Source organism: Haliotis asinina, chromosome 2 (assembly GCF_037392515.1).
Source record: "Haliotis asinina isolate JCU_RB_2024 chromosome 2, JCU_Hal_asi_v2, whole genome shotgun sequence".
Taxonomy (NCBI): Eukaryota; Metazoa; Mollusca; class Gastropoda; order Lepetellida; family Haliotidae; genus Haliotis; species Haliotis asinina.
The window spans coordinates 48,338,305-48,360,685 of record NC_090281.1 but is presented as its reverse complement, the minus strand read 5'-3'; the positions used below and the strand labels follow the sequence as shown (position 1 = coordinate 48,360,685).

General features: G+C 39.3%; 1 protein-coding gene across 1 annotated transcript in view; it reads right to left on the bottom strand.

The window, feature by feature from the left end:
- Positions 1–422: 422 nt before the first annotated feature.
- Positions 423–22,381, bottom strand: part of LOC137273838 (centriolin-like) — a 68,097-nt gene continuing 46,138 nt past the window's right edge. Inside the window, exons 32-51 of the mRNA XM_067806711.1 lie at positions 21,752–21,816; positions 21,309–21,435; positions 21,001–21,033; positions 18,246–18,410; positions 17,223–17,498; positions 16,732–16,949; positions 15,952–16,109; positions 14,871–14,944; positions 14,269–14,457; positions 12,838–12,891; positions 10,556–10,657; positions 9,321–9,390; positions 8,882–8,982; positions 8,508–8,591; positions 7,006–7,146; positions 6,021–6,155; positions 2,518–2,643; positions 2,090–2,296; positions 1,674–1,782; positions 423–1,205 (exon numbers count right to left, since the gene is read on the bottom strand). Coding sequence (XP_067662812.1) covers positions 1,198–1,205; positions 1,674–1,782; positions 2,090–2,296; positions 2,518–2,643; positions 6,021–6,155; positions 7,006–7,146; positions 8,508–8,591; positions 8,882–8,982; positions 9,321–9,390; positions 10,556–10,657; positions 12,838–12,891; positions 14,269–14,457; positions 14,871–14,944; positions 15,952–16,109; positions 16,732–16,949; positions 17,223–17,498; positions 18,246–18,410; positions 21,001–21,033; positions 21,309–21,435; positions 21,752–21,816 — 2,442 coding nt within the window. The 3' untranslated portion in view covers positions 423–1,197. The remainder of the gene's footprint in view (positions 1,206–1,673; positions 1,783–2,089; positions 2,297–2,517; positions 2,644–6,020; positions 6,156–7,005; positions 7,147–8,507; positions 8,592–8,881; positions 8,983–9,320; positions 9,391–10,555; positions 10,658–12,837; positions 12,892–14,268; positions 14,458–14,870; positions 14,945–15,951; positions 16,110–16,731; positions 16,950–17,222; positions 17,499–18,245; positions 18,411–21,000; positions 21,034–21,308; positions 21,436–21,751; positions 21,817–22,381) is intronic.

Sequence of the window (22,381 nt, the reverse complement as noted above, 5' to 3'; positions counted from 1 at the left end):
CAAAACCATTACAAAAGAAGTCATTATAAATTATGATAGCCCTATTTTGATAAAGATAACATGAATTATGAACTTTTGCATTCCATATTAAGTCATTTTCAACAGACATACATGATTATTCAAGACATTTTAATAAGTCAAATGAAACCCTACGATGTCCTGATACGCCATCCAAAATATCAGTTCTACTAACATACGTTGTATAATGAGAACACTGACACTGACTCAGTGTAAACACTTTGACAAATCTCTAGCAGTATTTGCCTTGTCTGATAATTGCAATGTAAATATGGCCTCCATGGAGCAAGAATATGTACAGTTATTTACATATGATACAATGTAGTGAGTAAACCTGTACAACTGATAAGTTACTACTACTAGTGTTATATGAACTAGTATCACAACAAGGATGGTAAGTAGATAAAATATAAAGACAATAATATCACAGCTAGCTTGTACAAACCACTTGTATGTTTGCAGTGTGTCTGCAGACATTCAGAACAAACAAACTTTAAAATAACTTATAATACTGTATGTAGAGAGCTTGCACACACTCAACCACAGTTCTCACATTCACACTTCGTAATATATAATCCATCTCACTCAGCAGAAATTCTGCAAAGTCAGCAAACATCTGGACTGTAATCAGTAAAGTGAATACCGCTTCATAACTCATATTTTGTATTTCTGAGCATCAAGACTTTATTACGTATCTTTAAAGAGATGAACTAATTACAAACTTTTTTTAACTACCGGTAAATACCACAAATGAAAAAATGAATTTGTGTGCTACCTTTGAGGTAAAAAGGGTTTTTAGCGTTTCCAGGCTGGTGAAACTTTAACTTGAATTCTACTTTTTATTGTAGTCAAAATCAAGTTTGTCAAAGGAAACTTGACACAGAGTGCTCAATATGGTGAACACAAAATACATGTATAAGTCATATTACTGAGGAGTTCAAGCACTTTCCTGATCCTTGTATCTATTTATGACAACTACAATTCTATTCAAGCTATAGGTACACAGATCCCATTCACACCAGCAACTGACACACATGCTTTTGATATGCACCAGCAGAGTAAAACGCCCCTTACTCGGGCCAAAACAGTCACTATGAGTTTGCCACCCTCACTTCCTGATTGTCATGTGACTTCCTGTTGTATAACCATGGAGACCGACGATAGGCGTTTACCATTTCTTTACATCACTGAAATGTGAACAGTCATCATTAATTTTAACTGACACAGAGACTTTGACGTTGACCTTGAAAATATGATGAAGATATATGTGAAGATGAGGGGATACAGTTACTATTGTTACAAAGGTATCATTATTATTCTGCAGAGGGAACCAGATGCAACAGTGCGCCATACAACCACTTGTGATGATCGCAGAAATTGCTTGTCGTTCTACTGACACTGAACTATTTAAGAACAATATTTTTATTATCATAAAATCCTTTTCAGACCATCAAGTACCAATCACAACACTTTCATGATTATCATTTTATGTTCATATGCATTACATTTTCATAATCATCACATTATTTTCATCACTGTTAAACCATTATTTTTAATTATCACACTTTGCTTATAATTATCACATTAATTATTCTTGTTAGTCATAATCAGACATCATCCAGGCTTTGTTAATGACATTAATAATTGATACTTACAATCTCTCTCAGGTATCAGTTGACCTGGTCGTTCAGATGACCTTGACCTTGACCTTCTATTTGCCAGATAGCTAAACCGACTCCTTGGACTTTGAGAGGTATTCCGAGACTGGAAAGTAGAATTGATTCGTGAGTAACAATATCTGGACAGGCTCATCATATAAACTTCAGGATTTCAGATGATGGCATCCAGCTCCAGAGAATCACTTCAGTCACGTAGTATTGAACTCAAAAAGTGAGCGAGTTAAAATTTACATTGCATCAGCAATATTACAGTCACATAGTGATGAAAACAAGGTAATCAATTTAAAATATCTGTCGACAAAGGACAGCAAAACTCAATAAGGAAGTGTTGGAATTTTATTCTTTGCTATTAAATAAAACAAAAAATGCAAATAGAGAACATACAAACTTACATAGGGTGACCTTGGCGGAGAGTTTGACCTTGACCTTGTCAACTCATGTATTGCATGTATATCAGATGAGAGATGGTTGTTGTTGTTAAATAGCACTTCCTGTAGTGTGTTGAGTTTGCGTTTGAGACTTTCAATTGTTCCCTCTGATTGCAGTCGTGTTGACTCCATTGACTCAGCGTGTCGCAGCATCTGTTGTCTCAGCTGGTGCTGAAATGGTGGCAGCACATACATACATGAGGACAAATTCTGAAAAGTTGTGTATACCTCAAGGTCCACCACTTAATACTTAAGACTTTTTGTTAAAAGAACCAATACTTGCTTCTTCATGTATATAAATACACATTTCATTCTGGAGATAGAAGCTAAATAATTTGTTGGGTAATTCCAAACTACCACAACTTGCAGACCACTAGCAAACCTGTACTCACTCTGAGATAGTCCTGTTCTTCCAGTAGTTTGTCCTTGAGAGCCTCCTTTCTCCACTCCTCTCGGAGTGACATAGACACATCACGTCTAGAAAGACGGTTCTCTTTATTGTCTGAACTGTTGTCCGTCTGCAAAAACAAATATGAAGTTGAGTATTGAAGAAAACGGTAAGCAACATCCCTGGCTGAAAATGTAGCATTTGTAGCACTGGTAAATCCTGTTGCAAGTCTTTGTAGAAGGAAGCCTACAAAGTGATGATGAGAGTTGATCCACACCTCTACCAGGCTGCAGTCCTCACTGACAAGTGAGATGGTGGGGCAGCTTAGTGGTTAATGTGTCCGCCTGTCACACTGAAGACTTGGGTTTTCTTGCCCACATAAATACAATGTGTGAAGCCCAATTTTGGTGTCCCCCGCCATGATATAGTTTGAACATTGTTAAGAGTGGCGTAAAACTGTACTCACTGGCAAGGCATTGGTCATGACCAACATATCTCAACAGTGGGAGAGTGAGTGTGGTTAAATAATATCCAGCAACATCAAGGCTGGGGACACCAGGAATGGGCTTCATACATTTCCCTATGTGGGGAACTGAACCATGGCCTTTCACATGACAAGTGAATACTTTAAGAACAAGGCTATCCTACCGCCCCCATATCAAGAGGGGAACTGGGGATACTAGGGACAAATTCTGTATCTTGGATATCAGCAAGATCAATGGACTTGATCAAATAAGCTGGCTTAACAGTAATCCTGTGAACAATATTTCAGTTATCACACATAGTCAACTTACTGTGGGAAGAAGGACAAGGTGTTCAACTGGGTTTAGATCCAGTTATATAATGTTTTTCAGTACTGATTTTGACTGAAGTTAAATGTCCATGTGCACCATCCAGTTGAGGGCTTTACAAACAAAATAAGTCAGAACTGGTATAATTAGTCCTCTGGAGTAAAGCAAAATGTTAGTGTTAGTGAATCCTTCTAAAACAGATTTCTCTGGTCAACATGGCTGCAGGATAGCAGGTTTCTCAGACCATGAAGACTCACAGATCCTGTGCTCTGTAAACAAGGTCAGTAATCACTACACTGTACTAAAATATTAGATACAAGGAACAGCACCTCTGTCTGTTTGTGTGATAACAGATTCAATAGTCTTTAAACGTGTTCAAAAACAAAAGCAAATGGAAAGCACTGCACAGTGGTTAGAAATCTGTCCACAACTATGTTCAATTCTCATAAAAGAATTTCAATAACTTACTAGCAGGAACTGGCTTTTAACGCTTCAGTTGTAATTACTGTCATTTCAGTCAATTCTTAATTCTCACAACTGATAACTTCAGAGCTGAAAACATTAGTTATATCTCAAGTTAGGACAACTACTGAAAGAATCGCTGAAGGGATGGGTGTTATGAGATTGTGGTTAACATGACCAGACTGGCAACATGACAGTCAGTTTCTGGCAAAACATGGAAGGTTGACAACTATCCTGCACCTCAGCCTCAAGCATTTGTCTAATGTCCAACATTTGTCTACTGTTCAAATATTGTGTCTACCGTCCAGTATGTGTCTACTGTCCAACATATTGTGCCTAATGTCCAACATGCATCTACTGTCCAACATATTGTGTCTGATGTCCAATATGTGTCTCTGTAGGTGTGGCTGGATCTGGTGCACAGTGGGCATGGCAGGGGAGGGGTCTGAGTCCTGAAGCAGGCAACATCAACAGGGTGTGTTGGAAAAAGTGAAAAGATTTATCTTTGAGTGAGTGAGTTTAGCTTTATGCTTGAGTCAGCAATATTCCATTTATATGGTGGCAGTCTGTAAATAATCCAGTCTGGACCAGACAATCCAGTGATCCACAGCATGAGCATCAATCTGTGCAATAAGGAACCAACGAGATGTGTCGACCAAGCCAGCAAGCCTGACCATCTGACCCTGACAGTCACCTCTTACAAAAAACATAGTCGCCTTTTATGCGCAGCATGGGTTGCTGAAAGCCTATTGTACCCTGAACCTTCATGGGTTATCTTTGAGGATGAGGAGACAATGCTATTGCTGTGAATACCATAACTTCTGTAAGCTGATTCTGATACATCATTTTCACAGTAACAATCACAAAAAAAAAATAGTTTATCCCTAAAACTTAAAATCATCTCCAGTTCCAGTGAGACATTTTAAGTTAAGGCACATCTTAGGTCTTAGATCTCAGTTCTTGCTACATCTAAACTAAGATCTGACAACGTCCCACTATAGGTCATGTCAGAACGACCTTTAACAGACCATTGAAATAGCAAAGAAGAAATTGACATAAAGAATCAGGAATCAACATCTAAACTAAGATCTGACAATGTCCCACTATAGGTCATGTCAGAACGACCTTTAACAGACCATTGAAATAGCAAAGAAGAAATTGACATAAAGAATCAGGAATCAACATCATTTTTATGGCGACCTTGATACCAGGGCCTAGATTTTCAAAGCTCTCTCAAGGCTAAGATAGTCATATGTGCCATACATTATCATTAACCTACAACTATCTTAGCACTCAGAGATCTTTGAAAATCTAGGCCCAGATGTCTTGAAAATATTTTGAGAAAATTCTTTACTCAAATTTTGAAAAATGAACAGAACAAAACTTTTGAATATCTACAGGCCTAGACTGTAGGGCAGTGCCCCTAACAGGCAATATAAGATTGTATAGGTTTCAAGTGTGTAATGGTAACAAGCACTGCCTTGAAGAAGGCTACAACTTGAGAGTGATGCAAAAGAAGTTCAGAAGGGTTTTGAAGAGGTGAACTGTTTAGATTCAAATAATCAAAATGAACTGTTGTAAAAGGAAGAAGAAGAATCATCAATATTTTCACAAAATATTAACATAAGTATTAATCAAAACTTTACTGTTTATTGCAAACGTGCTACAACCTCATAAAATCATGCACAACTGGATCTCACTGTATAACAAAAACAAGGGGGTTGGGTAGCCTACTGATTCAAGTGTTTGCTCATCATGTCCGCAGATCCAGGTTCGATTACCCACATGGGTACAATGTGTGAAGTTCAATTCTAGTGTCCCCTACAGTGATGTTGTTGGACTATTGCTTAAAGCGGCATAAGATTAACCTCACTGACATAAAAAAATGTGAGTATTTGGTATTTGTAAAACTAACTACTGCAATGAATTGAAAGCTTAACCATCTGTCCCTCGACAGACAGAAAGATGAGGTAAGGAGGTGAGGAATATGTTTTTCTCCTTCAATAATTAAAGAAAGAAAAAACACCATAGCAACAAACTGAATAAACAGATAAATGATAATAAGTGCTGAGAGTAAATTTGTTATTCTGGCGCTGATATTGGCGTTAGCTGTGCGAGATAATATGACAGTATGGTACAAAGATGTGAGATGAGAGTGCTGTGCGTGGTTATAAAATTGAGGTGAGTACTCAGGGTACAACTGTGAGGTGAGTACATGTGGGATGAGTGATACACATGCTTGGTGTGTACTCACATCTGATTGGTCGGAATCGTGATTGTCTGAAGGTGTATCACGCACTGGCTCTACGAGTGACTGGCTCTGCTCGCGTGTTCTAAGTGCCTCCTCTAGTGTAATCAGCCTTAAGTTTAACATGTCCTGTGACAACAGCTGAAAGTAACCAGGCCATGTATCACCACTGATTCTTAATATCAAATGAGCGAGGTGAGTTTGATGCCAACGCATATCATGGCGGTCAGATTGTAAGCAAAGACTGAAGTTGTGCAAGAATGAGACGAGTAACACATGTGGTGCTGACAAAGCAAGACACAAAATCAGATTCAAATCCATAATCATAGACCTTCACCAAAGGGACATAACTCCTCACAGCATTACTGTTGCATACCATACAATATGGCTGATACAATCATTCCCATTAACACAAGATATACTATTTCATAGGATTTTCACAAGCGATACTGTAATAACAGACACAATACTACAAGGCTTATACTAGCCTTCCTGTAACTATATACACTATCCTACATGGTATACACAAGCATTACTGTACCCACAGACACTATCCTACATGGTATACACAAGCATTACTGTAACCACAGACACTATCCTACATGGTATACACAAGCATTACTGTAACCACAGACACTATCCTACATGGTATACACAAGCATTACTGTAACCACAGACACTATCCTACATGGTATACACAAGCATTACTGTAACCACAGACACTATCCTACATGGTATACACAAGCATTACTGTAACCACAGACACTATCCTACATGGTATACACAAGCATTACTGTAACCACAGACACTATCCTACATGGTGTACACAAGCATTATCGTAACTACAGACACTATCCTACATTTCTTACACAAGCATTACTTCGGTTGTAACAGAATTGCAGGAAAGGTTTGACAGTAAATAATGACACACATGGCAGCAGCCACTACATTAATCCATGACACAGGTGGAAACATGAAGCATAAGGCTAACCTGTTTCTTAGTACTAAGCACCTCTCTCTTTAACCTTGAGAGGTCATCATTCAGCCGATTGGCCCGGTTATAATGTTCCTCTGCAATATCTTGGAGCTCCGAAACTTGACCAGTTGACCTTGACTGCATCAAGGCCATTTCCTGACCAAAAGAAGCATGTCATTAGTCTGTTGTCAGTCTGCCTGTCATTAACCTATGAGGAATGAATGCTGTTACTGAGGACAAGCCATACTTGGCAGTAGTTGATTATTGGACTATTGACAGTTCTCTACAGTTACACATCTACATAATGTCCGGAAAAAGATCTCTACAAATCCCTATGTCTCTACCTAACTGGCGGAACTCTGAATGCATCTAATCTGCAGAAAAAGGTCCCTCTCTGTACTTTATCTACAGTAAAGGATCAGTGTTAATCAATTTAAGGAATCTCCATTTAAGGAATTTTCAGTTAATTCCTATTTCTGGGGTGAAGGATCTCAATCTAAAAACTACCTAAAGTATACAATCTCCATCTGTACCTCTTCTACAGTAAGGGATCTCTATCTCTACTTAATCTACAGTAAAGGATCTCTATCTCTACTTAAATTTACATACAGATCTCTATCTCTACTTAATCTACACTGAGGGATCTCCATCTCTATGTACTTTACAGTAAGAGATCTCCACCTCTACTTACTCTACAGTAAGTGATCTCCATCTCTACTTACTCTACAATAAGGGATCACCATCTCTACTTATTAAGTAACCTACAGTAAGGGACTACCATCTCTACCTATTCTACAGTAAAGATCACCATCTCTGCTCAATGTACAGTACAAGATCTCTATGTCTACTTATTCTACAGAAAGGGATCTCCATTTCTACTTACTCTACAGTAAGGGATCTCCACCTCTACTTAATCTACAGTACGTGATCTCCACCTCTACTTAATCTACAGTAAGTGATCTCCACCTCTACTTAATCTACAGTAAGGGATCTCCACCTCTACTGAATCTACAGTAAGGGATCTCCATTTTTACAGTAAGTGACCTCCAAATCTACAGTAAGGGATCTCCACCTCTACTTAATCTACAGTAAGGGATCTTCACCTCTACTTAATCTACAGTAAGGGATCTCCACCTCTACTTACTCTACAGTAAGGGATCTCCAACTCTACCTAATCTACAGTAAGGGATCTCCACCTCTACTTAATCTACAGTAAGGGATCTCCACCTCTACTTACTCTACAGTAAGGGATCTCCACCTCAACTTACTCTACAGTAAATGATCTCCACCTCTACTTACTCTACAGTAAGGGATCTCAATTTCTACTTAATCTACAGTAAGTGATCTCCACCTCTACTTACTCTACAGTAAAGGATCACCATCTCTACTCAATGTATAGTGCAGGATCTTCATTTCTACCTAATCTACACTACAGGATCTCCATCTCCACCTAATCTACAATAAAAGATTCACTTTCCTTTCTACATTATCTGCAGAGGAGAGTCAGTCTCTGGTACCTGTTTTGTTGTCTCTAGATGTTCCTGTACATCACGCAGTGTGTTCTGGAGCTCTACTCTCTCTGTGTTCAGCCGTTCCTGTTCCTGTGGACATCCATGGCAGTTTAGCCACACTGACCATATATATTTTCAGACAATTGTGAGGACTGCAAACATGCCCAACAATGTGCCACTTTGAACACAAAGCAATGACTGATGCTGGTTTGACAGATGTTAGTACTACTGCACTGATACCCAACCCAAGATAGAATAATTAATCTGGCTTCAAAATGTCAGTAAACAACCACAGAAAGCAATTCCCAGGGTATATTTGATGCCCTAGAACGTTAGTGACAAGTTGCAAAAGTCGACCTCCTCTCTACATGTTGACTGACCTCATTGTTGTCTTGTCTCAGCTTCTGAAGTTCCTCGTAAGACAAGGTCAAGGCTTTAGCCAGCTCCTGCTTCTCTTCATTCCGATCACTGACCTCTCGTTCTGTAAGAGGAGGAAGTGTTATATGTAACAACAACATTTCATAAACAATTCAACATTGTCAAGAAGATCTTGACATCACCTTCAACAGGTAAACCATATTGCACACAAAACATGGCTGTCCTTGATCTAATATCTTACATGTAATGTCTCACCTTGGCCCTTGATCTAATATGTTGCAGGTAATGTCTCACCTTGGTCCTTGATTTAATATCTTACAGGTAATGTCTCACCTAATCCATGATCTAATATCTTACAGGTTATGTCTCACCTTTGTCCTTGATCTAATATCTTACAGGTAATGTCTCATCTGATCTAATATATTACAGGTAACATCTCACCTAGGTCTTTGATCTTTTTGTCCATCTCCGCAAACTTCTCACCACTTTCATGGATGTCACTGGCTTCAGTCTGTAATACAAATGTCCACATCGGCCATGACTAAAACTGTCCTTACCACTCCTTGTGCCTTGATGTTAAGGCAGTACTTCAAGACACGATACATGATACAACATATGCTACATAGTGCAATACATCAGTTACCTCAAAGTACAAAGCTGGATATGGACTCTTGTTGCCACATTAGATGTCCATAATTTCAGACCAATTTCAGGACAGTAATGAATGTTCACGAGTACAAAACCTTACTTTAAGTATATATAACACTAAATTAGATTTGTAAACTGTATTGAAAGGGCAGATTTTGTTCAAACTTAGCATCTTAAATCTAACCTGATTTTGTCAGGAATTTAAACAGCACAAATATAATGGTAAAATTTTGATTCTCTGTTGAAGCTTGAAGAAACGTTTTTCACTCATTTCATCCACAAGAAAAGGTAAGTGAATAAGGAACAAAAACTTTGCACGTTTGAACTGAAAAAAGACATAACTACCATTTTGTGGCAATAGGTACTGCAATGTATGGAAAGTTAACTTAAGTGTGTTGATTGTGTTTGATGGTAGCCTGACACACATACTGTAGTTCATGTATTAGGGCTACCTCTAAACTCTTCATCATAACATATTGCCATGTTCATATTATTATTAACTAAAGCTGCACTAAGTGTATTTGTTAAGTCACTTACAGATGGCCTGGAGCTTAAAAGCGATTGAAAACAAAAACACTGCATCTAAAAATGACAAAAAAATTTACTACAAAACTCCACAAAACTGAAACATATATGTGAAAGTGTCAGGTACACTGTGTAGCCTTTTGACAGCTGATATCATGTACTACAAAACCGATTTAAAATTATGCAAATTCAGCATTTTTTAAATCTGATGCAATGACTAACAAAACAACTTCATTTTGGTTAAAGAAACCCAATGTATGACAGAAAAATTATTCGGATGACAACAAGGCACACAAGAACATAAAAGAGGAAAAGTAAACACAGTTACCTCAACACTATAATGACTTGCTTCAGGAATGAGCATAAAATCTTGTTCTATACTGTTACAGACAACAAGCACATAGTACATAAGCACTGATAATCAGAAGTGGTACAAGAAGCATGTGGTACAGAAGCACGTGCTTCACATCCAATCCACCTGTTGCTGATGCTCGGTAACAAACCTTGAGAGAGTCGATCTCCTGCGTGACAGATGCCAGCTCCTCATGTTTAGTGTTCAGCTCACTACGCAGCGTGTCCAACTCTATGTTAGCGTTACTGACAAGCTATGTGATGGAAATAAACCAAAAAAGAAACACAATGTTAATACATCTAAAACTACAGCTAGCTTGGCTTGGGATGCTTTCATGCACATGCAGCAAGGGGGGTAACTCTTACTGGGACGTCATCATATCGCGGCAGGATTGGGACAATGAATACCATCACACATTCTATGATGCATGTGTGAAAGAATAATGATACGCACAAGGGCAGCAGTTATATGGGAGGCCACAACATGATATGTATTTGAATAAAAATGATTATGAATGTCTCAATTTAGTCATTGCCATACACCATGGTCTTGATACGCAGGTGATGATATAATACATATCTCGATATGCCAGTCACAATCTGATAATTATCTCAATATACCAAAACAAGAACCCAAGGGCCATGTGGATAAATGATTTTAAGAGAAGCTAAGTTATTCACAAGACAGTCATTCAGCTCTTGCTTCCAACTCTTATTCTTACAGACAGATCCATGGTTTACCATTCCAAACCCTTGACAACACTTCCTGAATATGGCAAACGTTTGTACTCTTTGACCATGAAACACGTAGACACACTGTCAGGACACTGATTTGACTTAACAAAATAACAATTTTGATCTTTCAAACCAGAAATCAACAGATCCTGCTACAACAAAGGGATGCAACTCTGAATGTTCGATGTTGAAGGCGAGAACGAGTTCATCCATCCAGTGACTCTTCAGTCACATACAAATAAATACTACTGGTAAAGTCTACACTAAATATCAGTCAGAATATTAAACAGGGAGCTTTTCTGAAATGGGGTCTAACACGTGAGTAACTGTGTAACTCAGTAACTAGGTAAATTATTTGCCATTACTTGCAAGAATGCGCAGGCCAGCATCCCTACCAACAAACAGGTTCCCATAAACCAAAGCAATGACAAAATGGGGGAAAAACATTTGGGGGAAAAACATTTGCATCACTCCGCACGATACTTTAAACATTATTCCAAACAATTAATCTCAAACCAAATCAATGTTTATAAAAATTCAAACACACAAAGATTTTACATTTTCAAACAACATAAGCAAATATATATACAGACAAATTAACAAACATACACAAATATGATGTTAATGAGAAACAGGTAATATATAACAGGTAAAATATAAAAGCAAAAGTATATATAAAAGCCTGTATAAATACATGAAAAAGCTTGTAAATATCATGCCCTACAAGATTGCTTTGTAGATAAGTTGTCAACAGAGCCTGCATTGGTTATGAAGAACCCCTTGAAACGTCTAACTACCAAGCTAGGAGAAGTGAGAATAGTTGTTACTGCATTTACTCAGAATTAGGGTTTGTCTGTTAACAGATGCATTTGGATTAAAAAAATTAATCCTATTAAAACTAGGAAATGCAATGCAATCTCTCCATGTACAAGCTCAGTCAAGATTTTGGCTTTCATTCCACTTTGAACTCTAACAGGAACATCACTATGTCACTCGCTAATAATAAGCTGTTGATGGGGACATGCTATCTTGAATAACAGGAATGACTGGACTTGGTAGGTTACCAGGGGCAACAGGGACCAGTGCCATGAGGTCCATTCAGAGGTAACTCCGAAAGTGTATTATGTTGCAGGATACAGTAAATCTTGTGTCTTTCACCTTTCAGCTAAGTAGCATCTATTTCTTAGATCTTTCCTAGATATTTTATACTTTTCATCATTTATAAAAATAGGCACTCAAGGATTGCCTACACTTTGAGGAACAGGGACTCACACCTGGAATTTCGTCTTAAGCTGCTTTCTGGTTCACTAATTATTGTTTCTCTGTAGGAAATGTTTACAGAAAACAAAATTTCTGTACTGAAAGCACAACCTGGATGCTAACAGATCAACTGAGCTTCAAACTGAGAAATTACATCTATATGTTAAAATATCATCTACATGATCTACAATCTATGTACTTGGAGAATAATTTCCCATTTCTGGACAAGCAGGAACTAATATGTACATAGTGGTGAATAAAGGCTGCAAGAGTGTCTACAAATTATCTACAAAGGCAACAAAGACTATATAACAAGCAATGGGGTTAGTTGAAGATTGGTAAATGTATGGTCAAATGTTTCCTGGAAATCTGTGGTATGAGATCTGTGAAAGGTGTATGTGACAGAATACCTGTCACCCATTTATGTAAGTGCACTCACCCGATTGAGTCTATTCTCCTCAGTCTCTACCTCCTGCCGGACTTTGTTCAGAGCCTGAGACAGAATATTGTTTTGTGGATCAAAAGTTATGTGCCCTAGAAAAGATCTGCATCATAGCTGCTCTTCAACAAGTAAGTGAGTACAGTTTTATGCTGTTTTTCACATTATTCTGGCAATATCACGCCGGCGGATACCAAAAATTTGTTCACTTCTGTACCCATGCTGAGAATTGAAATTGAGTCCTTATCATGAGCTAATTCCTCAACCACTGGGCTACCTAACTGCATGGTGCTCACCTGCTCAAAGCAATCTTTGTGCTACAATTGTTCACGGTTTGTAACTCCCACTCTTCAACATAGGCTTAAGATAGTCATAGCTCTAAGATATCTTTGTGCAAGTGGACTCTGGTCTTAAGCAACCCATGCTTGTAAGAGGTAACTAATTTCACATGGCTGATGCATATCAGTCCTTGAAAGGTGCTCATGCATCATTGGACTGTTCCATCTAGACTCAATTATATACAGACTGCTGCCACACAGCTGTAATATTGCTGAGTACGGCGTTAAACAACAGTTACATAAACATGAGTTCTGTTCTTTGCGGATTTGTCAAAAATAGTAATATTCAACATTATGTGTGTAATTAGTACAGATACAGCTTCAGTAGCAGAAAGATTAGTGATGTGGAATGATTGTAATGTCTTGGCAACTGTTGGCATCACAACACTTTTCAAAGGATTGGATGCAATTAAATGTGGCAATATTTACCTGGGCCTCTTTTCACAAAGCACTAGGGTGATTGTAGGTCACTAAGGTAACCATAGAGCACTGCTAAAGACAGGGAGTTAAGGCTAGCCTTAGCAAAGGTTGCTTCATGAAAGGAGACCATTGCTGGAACTACTTCAAGCAAAATCTCCTATGGGAGCCATTTTGGAACTGAGGATCTACAGATGTTAGGATGCTGCTATAGAAATATATCCTTCTACTTGGTTCAACAGATATTTTAGGCTAAAACCAACACTTGTTTGTAATTTCACTTTCTTCACGCCTTTTCAAAATTATTGTGTGTACAGTGAAAGAGCCAAGGAAACAAACCTGGAAGAATTCCATTTGCAGCGTATCTCTTAAAATATGTGATAACTTGCAAAAGGTACAATTTCTGAAAATTATCAGCAGATCTTAAAGGTGGAACCAAAGCATGATTCAAAGAGTGTTATCAGCTCCAGCTACCACTCCACAAGCTGTTGTAGATCTGAGATGATCGTAATTCCGAGAACTGTAGATTTACGACAGTTGTAGTGCTATAATTGCTTTGTTGAATGGAGTCAATAAGCTAAAAAATGAGATTTAAAAAGTTAATCTAAAATGTTAATAGCCAGGGGCAACACACTGGCACATTATGTTACATCTGAAGAACTGTCTTGGAACTGACCTGTCTGGCAGTCTGGATCTCCAGGTCATGATGTTCGTATGTGTGAAGCAGGTCCTGTAGTTCCACCTGTTTGGACTTCTCCTGTCGTAGCGCCTCTTCATGGGAGAACCTTGTTGTACGTATTGCTTCGTTCAGTCTCTCTATCTCTACCTTAGCCTCATCCCGCTGGCTGTGTGCTTCCCGCAGATTCTAGAAGCACAGTTGCCAACTTATACATGTGACTGATATTTATTGCGCTATAGGTAGGAGTGGTGTTGATTTGTCCAGTGTGTAAAAGTCCTACTGAGAAATTACAGTGGGTGACATAATTAATGCAACTCTTGGAATTTATATGAAGACAAAAAATTCTGGCTTTGTGACGGACTTAAGGAATGATGGACTGACAGGAGAACTGATGGAATAAGAGACTGATGCACTGACAGACTGCAGGACAGATTGATGGACTAATTGACCCATAGACTGAAGGATGGATAGACTAACTGACTGACAGACTAATGGACCAACAGGCTGATGGATTGACAGAAGGACCGATGGGGATAGACTGACTGACTGACTGACTGACTGACAGACTAATGGAACAGTAGACTGGTGGACTGACTAACCTGTTCAAGCTGCCGGAGATGTTCTTCTGACTCCTGGATGTTTTCCTCCAGCGTCTGCAGCTCTGTCCGACTCTCTGGAACATCACCACAACAGGTCAGTCATGGAGAGAGGCTCTTCCAACAACTTACGATGTGATGCCAATCAGAATCAAGATGCTTTATATTGGTATTCCATGCAAGACTAAGACGCAAGGAACATGGCTACCGGTATATATAGTCTGCAATCAACTCTTCACAAGACAATCCAATAAACATAATTGAAAACAATGATCCACGGGGCATGGTGGGCGAGCTGGCTAAGGCGCCAGGCTAGTGATCCAGCGAGGTTGAGGTTTCGGGATCGAGCCCACCTGTGACCGGGTGTAAAAAACCTTGGAGTCAACTTTGTGTGCAGACTCTTTCAGTGTTGTCACAACCCCTAGTGTACAGTACACAACCCTGTGGACAATAAACTCGGTGCGCCTAGTGGCAGCAAGAGTTGTATACTCCCCAGGGAGTTGAGATTGAAATACGATGTGCTGTTGAGATTGACATCCGGTGATCGAGGGAAAAATACCAGCGCCTTGAGCATTCACTAGTGCATGGATATGTGCGCTATATAAATATCCAATCTATCTATCTTGCATAATGTCATGCTACCAACTAAATCCTAGAGCCCCACCATCTAAACACACACCATAGGATGCTCCCAGTATTTCTGTGTGTTTCTGCTGCAAGATGAGCTTGATATTTACTATAACAGCAGGAAGATGGGTTCTGTTAAAGTTCCATTAAAATGGTAGCAAGAAAAGTCTTCATTCAGCCACTGTATCACTAGAGAGTTACCTTTGACGTTCTGTTTGAGAGAACTGTATCACTAGAGAGTTACCTGTGATGTTCTGTTTGAGAGAACTGTATCACTAGAGAGTTACCTGTGATGTTCTGTTTGAGAGAACTGTATCACTAAAGAGTTACCTGTGATGTTCTGTTTGAGAGAACTGTATCACTGAGAATTACCTGTGATGTTCTGTTTGAGAGAACTGTATCACTAGAGAGTTACCTGTGATGTTCTGTTTGAGAGAGCTGTATCACTGAGAATTACCTTTGACATTCTGTTTGAGAGAGCTGACATCCTTCTGCATGAGAGTCCTCTGATGATTGAAATCATCCATCTCTCGTTCCCGCTGTCGGAGTTCTGACTCCACCCTTTCCAACCTGTCTGACGATGACTCAATCTTCTCATCCATGATTCGATGATTCCTAAATACGACCCATTAAAATTTATCTTCAGTAACCCATACTAACACGTAAGAGGTGATTAACGGACTGGGTGGTCAGACTCGCTGACTTGGTTGACACGTCAACGGTATCCAATTGCGCAGATCGATGCTCATGCTGATGATCACTGGTTTGTATGATCAAGACTCAATTATTTACGGACAGCTGCCACATAGCTTGAATATCGCTGAATGCGACGTAAAACTAAACTCACTTGCTCATACATCACAGAAACACTGTTCTTCTTCTAAAAAGAAAATCAGGTCTCATGTTATGAAAACCAATATATTTCTGTCATATTCTACTGTGCACCTGAACAACTTGATTCTTGGTTAAAAGGTTTTCATTTTTCTACTGGAACCACTTCTCCTTCAGCCTTTTGACCTCAATTTCGAGTATATGAATACATTGGCAGCATACATACCATTCCATAAAAAAAATGAAGGAATAAATATATTTTCTCAATAGGTTGAAACAAAACCAGTCAGTTTCAGTTAGGCTTTAGCCAGAAAAAAAGTAATTAGTAACAGGTTACTTGACAATTTGTTTTTCCCTCCCTGTCCCTGAAAGACCAGCTGCATCCAGCAGTTATCTGCCAACCCACCGTTTCATCTGGTTGAGCTTGTCATCCAGGGTCTTGCAGTTCTCGTTCAGCATGTCCCGCTCCCGTACCAATGTGGAGATACGATCCTCTAGCGCCTGTTTCTCCATTGTCAGGTGGTCCACATCCTGTCTCTCTCGTTCTAATGTCTGCCGCAGTCTCTCCACCTCTGATGACTTCCTGTTGGTCTCAGTGTTCAGCTGTTCCAGTTCCGACTTCTCCTGGAGAGATACCAGTAAAATTTGGCTTAATAATAAAATCATTATCATGGACTTTGCTTTGAAAGCAGTGAGTTTTGTTTTATATTTCTCTCAGCAATATTCCAATATTGGACAATCTGACATTTTAACTCCACATCAATCTTAATGAAAGGTTAAATTATAGAGCTCAAGTTCAAATTTCCCAAGGAAAACTGTCTAAGAATTAAGTATTCAATATTTGAAATGACTTCCATTTCCCTTCTTAAATAACTTACTCAAGAACATGTCTCTTACCTCTATTAGAGACCTCTGTGTCTTCTCCAGTTCGGCAATCTTCAGATTGTGCTGGGCCTTCAGGTTTTCCAGCTCTGTCTGCTCATACTTCTGCATCTCATACACATGCTTCAGTTCAGTCTTGTGTTTGTTGACAGAGCTGATGAGTCGCTGAAGGACTTCATCCTCCTGCTCCGTCTCCCCTTTAAGGCGAGCAAGCTCTGCCCGCTTGGACTTGATGAGGTTCAGAATGTCCAGTTTCTGTTGTTCGGTTGTCTTGATGTGTTCCTTCTGATCCTGTTGGCAAGAAGATCATAAATGTGTTGGCAATGAGATCATAACAGTAATGACACCAAAGGGTAAAATACAGGTGCCCGAGACCTCCCACCACGGGGTAAAACAAAGGTGCTTCAGAACCCCCACCACAGGGTAAAATACAGGTGCCCTTGAACCCCCATCACAGGGTAAAATAAAGGTGCCCCTGAACACTCACCACTGGGTAGAATACAGGTGCCCCTGAAACCCTACTGCAGTGTAAAATACAAGTGCCCCAGACCTTCCACCATGGGGTAGAATATAGGTGCCCCAGACCTCCCACCAGGGGGTAAAACAAAGGTGATTCAGAATCCGCACCACAGGGTAAAATACAGGTGCCCTTGAACCCCCATCACAGGGTAAAATACAGGTGCCCCTGAACCCTCACCACTGGGTAGAATACAGGTGCCCCTGAAATCCTACTGCAGTGTAAAATACAAGTGCCCCAGACCTTCCACCATGGGGTAGAATATAGGTGCCCCAGACCTCCCACCAGGGGGTAAAACAAAGGTGATTCAGAATCCGCACCACAGGGTAAAATACAGGTGCACCTGAACCCCGACCACAGGGTAAAATACAGGTGCCCCAGAAACCCTACTGCTGTGTAAAATACAAGTGCCCAAAACTTTCACCATGGGGTAAAATACATGTGCCCCAGAACACCCACTGTAGGGTAATATACAAGTGCTCCTGAATGTCTGCCACAGACCACAACCGTGAGAAACCTACCCTAAGTTCCCTGTGCTTGCTGGTGATCTCAGTCTCAGCTTCTCTCAACACGGAATTGAGCTCAGTCTGCCGTCTCTCCATTGTCTCAGTCATCAGCTGTAGCTCTGTCTTCTTCTTCCCCATTGTCTGGTCCAACTTCTCCAGCTCTGACCTTTGACTATCCAGCTGTACAGCAGACAGACACCAGTCACAAAAACACACTTCACTCACAGAGAGTTGAAGATCTTCTACATACACTAGAGGGGCGGTGGGGTAGCCTATTGGTTAAAACATCTGCTCATTACGCTGATGATACGGGTTTGATTCCCCACATGGGTACAAAATGTAAAAACCATTTGTGGTGTCCTCTGCCATGATACTGTTGCAAAATTGCTAAAAAGTTACCAGCCCTGATGTCTGGATGGGTTTTGGGTGTATTTCATAAACTGTGATACTACATGACTGGCTATCCACAATCAGTGGTATCAGCTTTCACATACACACTAGTCAGCCACTAAAACAGCATCAAGTTTTGTTGGCAAGGCAACAAATACTAATGTATAAGGGTTGTAGGGCACATTAGTAGCTTGTTCATCACAAATTTTTACAGGTCAGTGTAATTTGGGCAAACTGATGTTCAAAATAGTGCTGCAGTCAATGTTATTTTAGCTAGGTGCCTGTGAACACCAATGACACTCTGAATGCCAAGTCATGGTCACATACTGTCCCACAGATTTCTTGTGGGCAGACAAACCTGTGATTGAGGGAATTTCTAGTCCAGAATCATTATGCGGAACATATCTGATCGCGACATATTTGCAACTCCAGGACATACAGTAAACAATGTCTAGAACAAGCAGCAAACAAACAAACCAACCAACACGCAGAACATGCAAAGTGAGGTGAAAAAAAGTCATCATATCTTTGTCCTTCCAATCGATGATTTGATTACTACTTGACTATTATAAATCTGTATTCTACTGATGCTGTTGTAATTACGTTTCTATTAATCTGTTATGAGTGAGCGAGTGAGTTTAGTTTTACGCCGCACTCAGCAATATTCCAGCTGTATGGCAGTGGTCTGTAAATAATTGTGTCTGGACAAGCGTATCCTGTGATCAATAGAATGAGCATCGATCTGCACAATTGTGAACCAATGACATGTGTCAACCAAATCAGCCAGGCTGACCATCTGATCCCGTTAGTCATCTCTTACGACCAGAATAGTTGTCATTTATGGTAAACATGGGTTGCTGAAGGCCCATTCTACCCTGGACCTTCACAGGTCTCAGTTGTTATGAACCTGAATAAAAACAGTAAACAGACCCAAACAGTTCACATTTTAAAAATTATTTTGTCACTGCCATTTTGTTAGATGTTGCAAGACCAAAAATGTGCATTGATTGTTATGTACATGAAGATGTGCAGAAATACTTTCATCAATAGAAATAGTTGATAATTTTGCTTGAATTCACACTTAAATAAACTTTTCCATTTGTTAAAAAGTCCATATATGGGTGCATTTCCCAACTCATTGTGACTCCTATCAATTAGTCTTCGAAATCAAAGGAAACTGTACAACACTCTCCCTGCATTTATTATAATTATCATCATTATCCATGGTGGACGAAGACAATGAATGACCTTAACCCACCTGAACTCTTGCCACAATAAACACACCACAGATCAGTTAGTAAAGGATGAGGTTAGGATGAGCTGCAGTACCCAAGGGTTAATATGTCACGAGGTCAGAAACAAACACAGTACACAGTAAGCCTTGCTCACACCTGAACCCATGCTGTTCCATGATAAATAGACCAGACCAATTTTGCCTTGTACGTGGCTCTCATTTCATGAAATATTCATTAAAATAAATGTCTTTAATAAACTTATTTGTGAAAGATGTATCTGTAAACCATGAAATGTAACCAGTCATGTCTCCTTTATTCATCTCCAATAATCTCAAAGGTATATGCTGCGATAAATCTTCTCGTGGATGAATCTACGGCTTGGCCTGATGATTTGATTACCAGTCTTGGCTGAATTTTTATCCAATGATGGGTCTTAGCTGGGAAGTGAATTGATTGTAACAGCAGCTTAGCTGATTGGCTCATGTTAGAATGTCGAGCCAGCAAAGGAAGGTAATAAAGTTATTGGGCTGAGCCGTAGATGCATCCAGAGTACTTGCAGAGATTTATTGGATCACATACCCTGGAAATTATAAAAGATGTCTTTATTTAACAATGACTTAATGCAGATAACTGATACAGTACAAAACACTGCTGTTAAATAGTGTAGGTAATAGTGCCATCCATTGTGCAATGGTTTACAGTCCTGTGACTGGAAACACCAATGACATGACAATGAACAAAATTTTCAGCCCAGATATAATATTATAACAAAATTTGGTTTCTAAACTTTAGGAAAAACAAATTCCAAATAACCTCACACCCCACCCCCCCTCCTCCCCAGCTCTCCCACCCTCAAAACAATCTAAGTTTAGCAAGAATAATATATTTGAAGTATGGTTTTACCATTTTGCAAGTATTAACACCAAAAGACTGCTTGCAAAAGGAAATAGAACCATTATTTGAAATCATAAAGACAAACAAGGGAGAAAAATCATGCAGAAAGGAGACAACCATGCAAAGGGAAGGTAACCATGCAAAGGGGCACCATGCAAATTTTCCAAAACCATCACAAGAAAAAAACCCACACGTTAGGTCAAGGTCAGGTAAAAGTTCAAGGTCACTGAAGTAATTCAAGAAGTACACACCTTGGAGGCCATGGCACTCTTAACCTTGGAATACTGGTCAAGAAGTGAAGAAATAATGGTCAAGAAGATAACAGAATATCTAGTGCATGGACATACTGGTGATTGATTGGATGATATTCCCTGAGATATCAGTTACTAACTGAAAGTAATATGAACAAATCAGGTGTTCTTAGACTTTGTGAGTAGTGAAAGTGAATAATACATCTAAAAAAGTAAATAAAGTCAAGCTGCTACTATTATTGTGAAGATTGTGACAGCATGGGACTGCAGCATTCATGAGGATGAATGGTTACCATGACAACACATACCTGATCTCGTAACCTTGACAACTCCATCCGTCGTTTTGACAAGATGTCGTCACTTTCTCGTAGAGCATCTACAGTCTCCTTCTCCTTCATCTGGGATGTTTTCAGCTCCGATGACACCCGATGCAAACTGAAATTGACAAGTTTCACAGATAATCAAATCAGATATATTTTTGAAAATTAAATATGCATGACAACATTAGACTCACCTCTGACAAAGACTACAGTATATATACAAGAATATGTTTGTTTTTAAGCTGACCTGACAATATTTTGTAAATTCATAGAGGCAAATGCCTGATTAGTACCAGGATGTCACCTTGACTGCATCAGTGAACGATAAGATGGCTGCTGTGATACTGGTAGCTGGACAACTTATATCACATCCAAAATAGAAATAGACCTTATCAAATATCAAACTGAACATGTAACTACAAATGACTCACTTCTTTGTTGAGATTTTAAGCTTTGTGTCAATCTCTTTGAATTCGCTGTCTTTCTTTGCCAAAACCTGAAACAGAAAACTTAACTGAGAACAGTCTTTGAGCCATTTCTCAGTAAATCTGCTTGAAGGATGTAAGTCTGCTCTGTTCCTAACTGACTGAACTCATGAAGATATGGGTTAGGTTGGGTCTTTAGCAATAATGATAATAACAATACAGTTGACTCGTTAACCCGACATCATCCGTTGCACAGAAAATTGTTGGATTAATGAGGATATTGGACAAAATAAATGAGACCAAGTTACACTTATTCAATTTGTGACCAACAAAAGCATCAGATAAAACCGATTGTCAGATAAACAGACGTCGGATTAACAAGACTTGACTGCATGTGCATTTATATAGCCCTAACATTTAAGTCCGGCATATTATTACCCTGGATAACCCAAGCTACCTGTTAGGCATTACAAGGTTATAGTCACATGACTTATCCCATTGGGTACGCATTTCCTGCTGGGGGAACAGTTATCCATGCTTGTCTCCCACTGAAGAGGAACCAATGCTTGTCATAAGAGGCGACTAATGGGATCAGGTGGCCAGGTTCGCTGACTGACAGAAAACTGTTGTCATCAT